At 42.1% G+C, this 12,393-nt stretch overlaps 1 protein-coding gene across 3 annotated transcripts in view; it reads left to right on the top strand.

The window, feature by feature from the left end:
* LOC143041528 (N-acetylglucosamine-1-phosphotransferase subunits alpha/beta-like) overlaps window positions 1–12,393 on the top strand; it is a 142,691-nt gene that overhangs the window by 23,342 nt on the left and 106,956 nt on the right. For all 3 annotated transcript variants that reach the window (XM_076213509.1, XM_076213511.1, XM_076213510.1), the window contains exons 6-8: window positions 7,925–8,031; window positions 9,874–10,080; window positions 10,746–10,945. In XM_076213509.1, the coding sequence (XP_076069624.1) occupies window positions 7,925–8,031; window positions 9,874–10,080; window positions 10,746–10,945 (514 nt within the window). The remainder of the gene's footprint in view (window positions 1–7,924; window positions 8,032–9,873; window positions 10,081–10,745; window positions 10,946–12,393) is intronic.

Below are 12,393 nucleotides of genomic sequence, written 5' to 3' on the forward strand. Positions count from 1 at the left end.
AGTAGCGACCGATTCAATGTGTCTCTTCCAGGTCTATGCTTGAATCTCTTCCCCCCCCCTGAATTTAATTTAGGATTTCTACTGCTGTCTCTTTTTCTTCTTTTTCTCTCATGTACCTCGCCAATCCCTGTTTTTCTTTTAGTCCATAGACCACAATACATTTTTTCCTATCTACTGTATCCCTGACCCAGTTTGCTTTTTCATTAATCACTTGGATAATTGTGTCTTTTGCATTATCCTGCATTTGCTGCTTGACTATTTCTTTAAAAGCAGTTTCCTTGTTTTCGATGTTTTCCTTCCACTTCTTAATTTTCTGAATACTTTCTTCACCTAGATTCTCTTCGATCTTTTGTGACAACTCGTGTAATCTGTTGTTCAACTCTATCTTTAAATTGTCGCTGCTGTTATTATCATTAGTTTTCTTCTTTTCATTATCATTCCTCAGCTCATTTATATACCTTTTAATTTCTTTGATCTCGTTTGTGAGATCTAAGTTGGTTTTTCTTAGGTCAGAGATTTCGTGATTCGCCTGTGTTAAGCATTCCCTTAATCCTATGATATAATTTCTTAAGTCCATAATTTCATTCTCCCACCGAGTCTTAGTTTTGTTCATATCTTTCTCTATCTCTTTAATAATCGACTTTCATATATGTTAAATCCTGTGAAGTCTTCTTGATTGAATCTGTGTTATTTGAATCCGTGTTAATTGAGGGACTTCTGTGTATATATATATATATATATATATATATATATATATATATATATATATATATATATATATATATATATAATATACACACACCAAGGGCTTCTTCCCCCATACCGATGAGGTAGCCAAGTCAAAAAAGCCATATACCCACTCCCACCCATTTCATTCCCACCCCCTTTCCTCCCCTTCATCTTAAATCCTCATGGGTGTTCCTTTCCCACACTTACCCACCCTTATTTGCAGATAATGGCTGATAGGATGAAAGAATATATATACCAAAGGCTTTTTCCCCCTTGCAGGGGAGGTAGCCAATAAAACAAAGGCATAAAATCCATTCGCACCCATTCCATCCCCACATACTCCACACCCATCCCTACCCTTCCCTCCCTCTTATCTTGGCACCTCCTGGATATTGGGTCATCCCTGCATCTCACCTACTGCCCTGGGCCAGAAGTAGTGTTGCAAGACACAGCACATCCACAGCAAGACTGCTTCATTAAATCAGTGGCCCCCTCTCTCCATCCCACCATGCAGAAAGGGAGAAGACGGGGAGAAATCCCTTCGGGCTTTGTCAAAATTTTGCTCACACATACTACCTCATCCCCCATCCCCCCACCCATTCCACCTCATCCATCACATCATCCATATACAACCATTCTCCATTCACCCCTGTCTTCCGTCCTCTCCCATCCTTCCTCAACAGACATTCCCCTCTTCCCCAAAGCCCCCTTCACCCCATCCATCCATCTCATCCTAGGTCGCCCCCTCATGTTCACTCCCTCCACATCCCCCTTTCACACCTATTTTTCTAGTCTTTCTTCACTCATTCTTTCCATGTGTCCAAACCATCCCAACACTTTCATCCACCCTATCTCCCAACTCCCTTACCACCCCCGTTCTCCTCATCATTTCATACTATCCAGCCTAGTAACCCCCATCATACTTCTCAGACACATCATCTCAAACACATTCAAAGTCCTCTCTTCCTCTCTTATGTTCCATGTTTCTGCCCCATACAATGCTGTATCTAAAACTATCCACTTCCTCCAGTCACTCTCTCTTAATGCTCACTTCCAGTCTACTGCCACTTTCACCCCTTGTACATCTCATCACCTTACTTTTACCCACATTTATCTTCAATTTTCTTTCACACACTCTCCCAAACTCAGTCACTAACTTCCTCAATCCCTCCTCTGATCCTGCTACAATTGCAGTGTCGTCTGCAAACAACAGCTGGCTCACCTCCCACTTTTTTCCATTTTCTTTAAACATCTACCCTTGCATTTACCTCTTGCACCACCCCATCCATGTATAAGTTGAACAGCCAGGGTGACATAACACATCCCTGATGAAGTCCCACCTTTACCTCGAACCACTCACTCTCTCCATTTCTAATCCTGACACATGCTCTACTACTCTTGTAAAAACTCTTGACAGCTCCTAGAAGCTTTTCTCCTATCCTGTATATCCGCAAAACCTCTCACAGTGCCTTCCTGTCTACCCTGTCATAAGCCTTTTCCAGATCCATAAAAGCCCAAAAAACATCCTTACCTTTTCCTATAGCTTTCTCACATATCTGTTTTACCACAAAAATCTGATCTACACAACCTCTACCTGTCCTAAATCCACACTGTTCCTCACCAATTACTCCCTCTGTTCCTCTCCTAATCCTCTCAATCAAGATCCTCCCATAAGCCTTCCCAACAACACTTAACAAGCTGATCCCTCTGAAAATACTACACTTACACTTGTCGCCTTTTCCCTTGTAAAGTGGAAATATACAGGCTCTCCTCCAGTCCTGGCACTCTACCCTCTCTTAAACAAACATTAAACAACCTCACCAGCCAGTCTACCAACAATGTACCTTGGGGATCGGTGCAAACTGTGTAGAGCTGATGGCCAGGGGTGGTTGCTGCTGTTTGGCCCCCAACTCTTGGGGTTGGAGGGTGGTCCCACAGCGTAGACGATGCAGCTCCATGTCTTTCAAAACAACGCATCACAAACATAAAAAACAAATGCACACCTAGACTTAATGCACTTGAGTCAATCACTGGAACGACATTTTGAAAAAAAAAAGAAACTAATATAACAATATACAAACAATGCATACGCTCAATGTTGAATTATGCGAGTCCTGCATGGGCTCCTAATCTTAGTGAGACACACCACAACACCCTTTAAATCATACAAAACAAAGCCCTAAAAACAAATACAGGCTGCACAAATACAACACCTACAGACCATTTACGCCATGAAACAAAAGTCCTCAAAGTCAAGGACCACCTCGACATGAGAGGCACACAAACACTTGCCGCACCCACCACAAACACATCACACCCGCTACACTACATAGCAGAACACCCACACACCCCAAGAAACATTAAAACAACACCCAAAGACCTTTATTACGCACAAATACTCTCTTCCTCCACAACCACCAAATACCAGCCTCCGGAAACATATTCATAATCATATCACTCACCGCTCCATTAACACACTGAAAGACAACACACTGCTGCATGCCAGACCCCCTGATATCCACCCTTCTGAATCCTCTCTCCCACGAAAGGACAGAGTCCACTTGGCCAGTCTGCGGTGCGGCCACCACCCAGCACTTCTAAGCTACCATTGTGAACAGCTGCCCAGGATGTAACACTTCATCCCATACCATACAACACATAATGGAAGACTGCATTATACACAATCATGCATGCAAACAACACAACATACACTCTATAAAGGATTTGTGGGAAAACCCAGTTTCGGCTGTAGCATTCCTTGGGGAGACGGGACTGTTCGGACAGACAGTCTAGGGAACGACAACAACAACAACAACAATGTACCTCCTTTTTTAAGACATTCTGCATGGCATCCATCCAGACCAGGTGCCTTACCTGCTTACATCATCTTAACATCTGCCTTCACTTCATCCTTCCTTATTTCTCCTCCATTTCCCTCATTCATCACGGTCATTTTCTTAGCATTTCCCATTGCAATTATCTTTCCCTCCCTATCCTCCTTCACATTTAGTAACTCCCTAAAATACTCTGCCCATCTTCCCCTTACTGCCTTCTCTTCCATTATCATCTCTCCATCTGCACCTTTTACCTTTTCTTCTCTACTTGATTCACCTCCTCTTCCTCTCTTAATTTCTTTCCAAAACATCTTTTTATTACTTTCAAAATTTTCTGTCATACTCTTACCCCATTTCACATCTGCTCTCCTCTTTGCCTCCTTTACCTTGTGCTTTACTTCTCTTTTCTTTGTACCTCTCATATGACTCCCTCGTCCTATTTTGTAACCAATCTGTGAAAGCTCTCTTCTTCTCTTCTACAACCTTCTTTGTTTCCTCATCCCACCATTCACTACCCTTCCTTCTATTTCCTCCCATCCTTCTTGTTCCACACACCATCTTTGCACACTTTGTGACTCCCTCCTTGAACCATCCCCATTCCTCCTCCACTCCTAGTTCTACTCTATCCTTCACTCCCTCCCACTCCTCTCTCAGCTTCTTTTTGTACTCCTCCTTTTCTTTCTCATTTAACCCGCAAAGTGTTTAGTACGTATATATACGTTCGGGAGGGAAAGTGTTTAGTACGTATATATACGGATCATCTTTTCTTTTACTTCACGGCACCTAAACTTGTAGAAATGGTTCAAGATGTCTTTTCTATTCCTAAATATGATTTTGAAAGCTCACTCTGATTTTTATTGTATTGCTGTGGTCTATTTCATTGAATGTATCCATGACCACGAGTGATTTATTGAAGAAATAGGTATTTTTATAGAAATATATCAGTGGTGTCATGATTACTTATCAATATACTCAAAATCCTGTTTAGTAGATCAGCTATTTTTATATTATTCCAACTTGAATAGCAATTTCAAGGTATTTTGTGTTCATGCGTAGAGTCATCGTCGGTTGTGTTGGCACCCCTGCGGCGTGATAAGCTGGCCATGCATGCTATCCAGACGCACTGTCACATCTTCCCTGCTCGCACGTGTTATCCTGCACCATGCCCCGGGGCTTGACATCGGCGGAAATAGAGAGTGTTCTTTATGACGATAATGTCACAGTTACAGGATTTTTTTCCCCCATGGCCGTTTATAAATAGGTAAACTTGAAAGTTTAGAGGTACAGGAATTTCCCCCCTATGGCCGTTTATAATAAGGAAACCTGAAAGTTTACAGGCACAGGATTTTTTTCCCCTATGGCCATGGGATGCGTATTTGCGTGTTCAACAGTTTACAAAGGATTACAAAGGCGGAGCATGCCGACAGGAGACCTTTTGGTCCATTACTAGGTCGGATGCGGGAAATATATATATATATATATATATATATATATGTATCTGAATAAAAATAAATAAAAAAATAAAAACTGGTCGGCAGTTGTAGGTACATTAGCCAATACACTTTTCCCTATGTAAGCATCAATTGCCACATTATCTGTGCTGTGTTTCATTCACATGTGCGTTCATATCATTCACTCATTCATTTCTGCCTCGGAACCTGAGTCCTTAGTTTCCCAGCCGTACGGATTTTCATGGGATATGCTACAGTCCAGAGGTAATACACAATTATCTCTTAGATATACTTGTAAAATTGGGATGTTATGTGAACTGTACAGTAGCAGAGCAATACCAAATTGGTCGGCAGCAAATGCAAAGACACGGAAGCTACATAATAAATGGGAAAATGTGTGGGGTACCACACCCCACACAGCAGGCAGGCGAGAGCGGGCGGGCTGTGGTATGCAGGAGTACCAACATAAAAAACATAAAATTGGTATAATGGCTTATTTGAGCAGCTGTGTACAATTTTTTTGTTGTTGGTGTTAGAAAACATGTTATGCTTGTGCAATGAAGGGATAATATTGTGCTACTTATATACACATACAGAAAATATAGTCTGTACGAGCGCGATAAATTTGGTACTATGATATGACTATAGAAAGGCTAGACAAACAATCCTAAGATATATTTTACAAGAAACTCAAACTAAACAATATATAGTCACGGAAGAAGCATTCAAAGTGTGTCGGAAATAATAAATAAGAAGCGGAGATTGCATAGTACTATTCCACATGTTTCGTCTTACGCAGCACCACTCTAGTATTGCAGCCAGGCGTGAAAGGAATCACAGGAAATGACAGCCTACAGGAAACACTCAGATATCGCATTTATATTGTTGAAATCAGCTATTTTTTTCCAATTTTATTAGACAATAATATTATTTGGCCAAAATCCAACCCCACGTGACCTGTTTCACTCCTATAAAGCAACACTGTACGGGTTAAGCAGTTCACTCTAAGCACCTCCCTACCTTTTGTCCTTTTCCTCTTTCTCCATCTATCCTCCACTCTCAACTTACCTTCCACCAAAAAATTATCTGATATTCCCCCACTCTCTCCCCTTAGAACATGTACATCCTTAACTCTTCCTATTATACTCCTATCTACCAATACATAGTCCATTAATGCTCTATCTACCACCCTTCCATCCACCACCCTCTCCCATGTGTACTTATGCTTGACTTTCTTCCTAAACACTGTATTTGCTATCATCACCTCTTTTTCTAGACACATCTCCACCATCAACTCTCCACTACGATTCTTTCCTGGAACTCCACATTTCCCAACCACTCCATCAATTGGTTCATTTCCTACCCTAGCATTAAGGTCTCCCAGTACTACTACATTGACATTTCTCCCTAATCCCTCTATGCACTCATTTAAATCTATCCAAAAAGCCTCCCTTCTACACTCTTCTCACTACCAGGCCCATATGCACTTACAAAAACCCACATCTCCTTTCCCAGTTTCACCTTCATCCACATTATCCTTGAGGAAACCTCCTTCCACTCCACTACATGTTTACCTATCTCTTCACTTACTAGTATAGCCACCCCTTCTCTCCCTCTCCCTCTCTTCACTCCTGAACGCCTCCCAATTACACTCCCAAACTCACACTTGCCCTTCCCTCTCAACTTAGTTTCACTCAAAGCCAACACATCCATCTTTCTTCTCACAAACATACTACCTATCTCTTCCCTTTTACTCTCATCTGTACCACATCCATGCACATTAAAAGACCCAAACCTTAGGGTGCTGGTTGGAAAACTCCTAGACCCTCTTATGCCTTTACTTTTTTTAGGAATGTCCCCTGTGGGGCTACAGGGAGAAGGATGCCTGGTCCCAATCCCCGTCCCTTTTTTCTCGCCTCTTACGATCCAAGTGGAAATACTTGGTGGCAGTATTCTTTTCCCCCACCACAGGGTAGGCAAAACAAGGAAATTAAATTTAGAGAAATTGTACAGGACAGTAATAAGGGGTCGGGGGACAGTAGCAGTAATGAAAGTTTCATCATTTCTCTGTGAGCAGAGTCTTCCTCTATCACAGACAAAATGATGTGTGGTTCTGGTCCGTAGGGGCGCCCCATATAGACCCTAAGGTATCAACTGCATTCTACTTTGCCATAACAACATGCAGCCAATACCCCAGACGGGGATATAAAAAAAAAAAAAATAATAAAAAAACGTCTTATTTGACCTTTTTTCTAATAGAAAATAACAGAACAAAGGGTCATAGGTCATACATACAAAATAAAAAAATCCAGAGCACAGATTGAAATAAGGAAATATTTCTTTAATAAAGTGGTAAATTGATGGAATAATTTACCTGATAATTTGGTCTTATCAAACACTGTATAGTTTAAAAAATAATTTAGACAAGTATGGCATGGTACATTAAATTTCATGCTACAAAGCCCTCTGTGAGGGGCCCCATCCTAGCCTCCCGATAGGGGGGAGTGTGTGACGTTAAACCATATCATCATCATCATCATATGACAAATAAGATATGCATCTTTTTATAGTTTTAATCTTTATTTTCACATTCTATGACTTTGCACAATGTGGCAAAGAATTATTGACTATTTTGACAACTAGCCATAATGGCCTGGCATTTTTAAATTTACAAATAACTTCTTATTTTTAGCTAGACATCTCAAAATTGCTCAGACCAAGCATATTGCTTGTATGGTCCAATTGGATCTTGATCTAAAGTATCTTCTTATGTTCTACATTCTATGTTCATGCCTTGGCTGGTCACCTTCCATACTATGGGAAGGGGCCTTTTGGTATATTTATGTATGTACTCCAGTATATGCTATATATCCAAATTTACCTATGTCTGTTTCCATGTTGCTTGAGCAGATGTCGACTCAGCATGGGGTGTGAAATGGCCACGTGCTGTCATTATTTCTGGAGTCACTGAACTTGGACCCATAGAAATTATGCGGATGGTTTTGCCAGATGACCAGGTAAGGCACTCAGTCCCTAGCTTGTTAGGTTATTTACCAGGAATTTCTATCTTTGTTCTCTGGAGAACTTGAATAATGTACTGTGATTCCTCATTTATAGTTCTAAGGTGTTCCTAGCACTTTTGCAAATTAGAAAAGTATAAACAGTTTTGTTTGTTCTCTTTCTTTTTTAGGAATTATCTCCTTTTGGGGCTACAGGTAGTAGGACTCCTAATCCCATCCCCTGTCCCTTTTTTGTCGCCTTTTACGACTCAAATGGAAATACTTGGTGGCAGTATTCTTTTGCCCTCACCACAGGGTAGGTAGGCGAAAAAAGGAAATGAATATTCAGAGAAATGGTACAGGAGAGTAGCAAAGGGGTGGGGGACAGCATAATGGATGGACAGTCGTAGTTTAAAAGTGTCATCATTTCTCTATGTACAGAGATTTCCTCCATCACAGACACAATGATGTGTGACTCTGGTCCGTAGGGGCGCCTCATATAGACCCTAAAGTATCAACTGCATGCTACTCTGCCACAATAACATGCAGCCAATACCCCAGATGAGATGTGGGTCAAGGGTTGGAGATAATAAGAAAATGGAGAAAAGTGGGAGGTGAGCCAGTTGTTGTTTGCTGACGACACTGCACTTGTAGCAGGATCAGAGGAGGAATTGAGGAAGTTAATGACAGAGTTTGAGAAGTTGTGTGAAAGAAGGAAGCTGAAGATAAATGTGGGCAAAAGTAAGGTGATGAGATGTAGAAGGGGAGAGAGTGACAGAAGGTTGAAGTGAGCATTAAGGGTGAGAAACTGGAGGAAGTAGATAGTTTTAGATACTTGGGGGCGAATGTGACAGGAAAGGGAGGAGTGGGGGTGGAGGTAGAATGTAGATTGAGAGAAGCGAGTAAATGCCTTGGTGGATCAAAAAGTGTAATGAGAAATAGACATCTGGGAATGGATGCTAAGAGGAGGTTATATGAAGGAGTGATTGTGCCAACAGCACTGTATGGGGCAGAAACATGGAACATAAGAGAGAAAGAGAGAAGGAGTTTGAATGTGTTTGAGATGAAATGCCTGAGAACTATGAAAGGGTTTACTAGGCTAGATAGAGTGAGAAATGAGGAGGTGAGGAGGAGAACAGGGGTGGAAAGGGAGCTGGGAGATAGGGTTGATGAAAGGGTATTAGGATGGTTTGGACACATGGAAAGAATGAGTGAATAAGAGGGGGCATCCTAGGATGAGATGGATGGATGGGGTGAAAGGGGCATTACAAAAGAGAGGAATGTCTGTGGAGGAAGGATGGGAGAGGCCAGAAGATAGGGGTGAATGGAGAAGGGTTGTGTATAGATGAGGCTGTGATGCATGAGGGGGAGTGGGTGGGGGATGGGGGGTGAGGAAGTATGTATGAAAAAATTGTTGACACAGCCCGAAGGGATTTCTCCCCGTCTTCTCCTTTTCTGCATGAGGGGAAGGAGAGGGGGGGTCGCCGAATTTATGAAGCGGCCTTGCTGTGGATGTGCTGTGTCTTGCGACACTGCTTCTGACCCAGGGCAGTGGACAGGATGCAGGGATGACCCGTCATTCAGGAGGTGCCAAGATAGAAGGAGGGTGGAGGGGAGTGGAATATATGGAAAATGAAATGGGTGGGAGTGATTTCTATGCCTTTTTTTTTTTTGGCTACCCCCCCGTGTAAGGGGGAAAAGCCTTTGGTATATGTATGTATGTATATGTTTGTTCTCGATCTTGAGAAGAAATATCTGATGTTAGTATATTATGTTCAAGTGAAGTTGATCAAAGTTAAAAGCTCCTCTTTATTACAGAGTTCCATCTTTGTTATTTTCAAGTCATAATTTTGCTTTCAGGAGTCATGCAATGCTTATGGTGAGGGAGATCTAATGGTCATTGAATGTGAAACAGAAGCACCCCTGAAGGCCCGCTTTGATGCCGGCATCACCAAGTGGGAGCTGAAGGGGCAGACCATCAGAATGCATGCAGCCACTCTTGTTCTTGAATTGGACACATCTCAACATGAGGAAGAGATGGATCCAAAAAGATTTGATGATAATGAGGTGAGTATTGACCCACTCAACAAGGTAATATACATTTTATATTCTGTTTATTATACTAAATCAACCCCAATAAACCAGCTACAACAGGAAACAAAACTTCTTCCCTTAGAACAGTTTATGAAAATGATTGTCACTAAATAAAAGACCCATTAACACAAAATACATCAGACAGGTACACCAAACCCCAGAACATTACTGACAACACCATATACAATACCGTCACACCATCCCTACCCAACCATACTAACAGGAATAAATATATACACATAATCCTCACAGACATATCACTAGCTAGCATTGAGTTTAACAGGATTCTTAGCTGTCTCCCACTATCATTACACAAACCCCAAAAACTAGAGCAGGGTTCACATTAGGAAACTGCTGCAGCCACTGTGTAACTTTTAAAGTTTACCGTTGTAGGTTAGGCAAAACAACAAGTGGCCCATATTCACTCTGCCTGGCTGCTTCACACAGGTACAATTAGGTCAATATAATCAAGCAAGCATTTCCAGATTAATGCACTGGCAGCACACAGAATTGACTGCAAAATATCTGGGGTGGAAGGCTTCTTTCAAAGCTCAATTGGTTTTCTCTAATTCCAGTATCATATTCCACACACACTGTAGGCCACAACAATTAATACTTTGTGTTCATACATATTACAGGAACTACGCTATTCCCTTCGATCCCTTGAGAAATTTGCTCCATGGGTGAGACGTGTGTTTATTGTAACCAACGGCCAGATTCCATATTGGCTCAATCTGGAACACCCTAGGCTAACACTTGTTACACATGAAGAAATCTTTACCAATCTTAGTCATCTTCCATCCTTTTCATCACCTGCTATTGAAGTTCATCTTCACAGGTAAACTAAAATACTTGTTTAGTTAGTTCTCTCTATTGGAAGTCTCTAAAACCAAGAAACTTCAAATATACAGAATAAGTTCCAAATTGAAAAAAAAAATCAGGATACATGGTGTTGGCAAAGTTTAGGAGAGCTTATGAGACAAGAAAGCTGAATGTAAATGTGGGTTAAGTGTAAGGTCCAAACCATCCTAATACTCTTTCATCAACCCTATCTCCCAACTCCCTTTCCACCCCTGTTCTCCTCACCTCCTCATTTCTAACTCTATCTAGCTTAGTAACCCCCATCATACTTCTCAGACACCTCATCTCAAACACATTCAAACTCCTTCTCTCTTCCTCTCTTATGTTCTATGTTTCTGCCCCATACAGTGCTGTTGGCACAATCACTCCTTCATACAGTCTCCTCTTAGCATCCATTCCCAAATGTCTATTCCTCATTACACTTTTTAATCCACCAAGGCATTTACTCGCTTCTCTCAATCTACATTCTACCTCCACCTTCACTCCACCTTTTCCTGCCACATTTGCACCCAAGTATCTAAAACTATCCACTTCCTCCAGTCGCTCTCCCTTAATGCTCACTTCCAGTCTGCTGCCACTTTCACCCCTTGTACATCTCATCACCTTACTTTTACCCACATTTATCTTTAGCTTTCTTCTTTCACACACTCTCCCAAACTCTGTCACCAACTTCCTCAATCCCTCCTCCGATCCTGCCACAAGCGCAGTGTCGTCCGCAAACAACAGCTGGCTCACCTCCCACTTTTCTCCATTTTCTTTAACCATCTCCAATCCCTGACCCACCACCCTTGCATTTACCTCTCGCACCACCCCATCCATGTACAAGTTGAACAGCCAGGGTGACATAAAGAATGAGTGAAGAAAGACTAGTAAAAGAGGTATGGAAGTCAGATGTGGAGGGAGTGAACATGAGGGGACATCCTAGGATGAGATGGATGGATGGGGTGAAGGGGGCTTTGGGGAAGAGGGGAATGCCTGTTGAGGAAGGACGGGATAGGACAGAAGATGGGTGAATGGAGAATGGTTGTATATGGATGATGTGATGCATGAGGTGGAATGGGTGTGGGAAATGGGCGGTGAGGTAGTATGTGTGAGCAAAATTTGACGCAGCCTGAAGGGATTTCTCCCCGTCTTCTCCTTTTATGCAGGGGGGACGGAGAGGGGGGGGTCGCCGATTTAATGAAGCAGCCTTGCTGTGGATGTGCTGTGCCTTGTGACACTGCCTTTGACCCAGGGCAGTGGACAAGGTGCAGGGATGACCCGTCATCCAGGAAGTGCTAAGGTAGGAGGGAGGGTGGAGAGGAGTGGAATGTATTTAGGGATGGAATGGGTGGGAATTGTTTTATGCCTTTTTCTTTTTGGATACCTCCCTTGTAAGGGGGAAAAAGCCTTGGTATATGTATGTGTAAGGTGATTAGATGTACA

Source organism: Oratosquilla oratoria, chromosome 31 (assembly GCF_046742065.1).
Source record: "Oratosquilla oratoria isolate Oo_2021 chromosome 31, ASM4674206v1, whole genome shotgun sequence".
NCBI classification, from domain to species: domain Eukaryota; kingdom Metazoa; phylum Arthropoda; class Malacostraca; order Stomatopoda; family Squillidae; genus Oratosquilla; species Oratosquilla oratoria.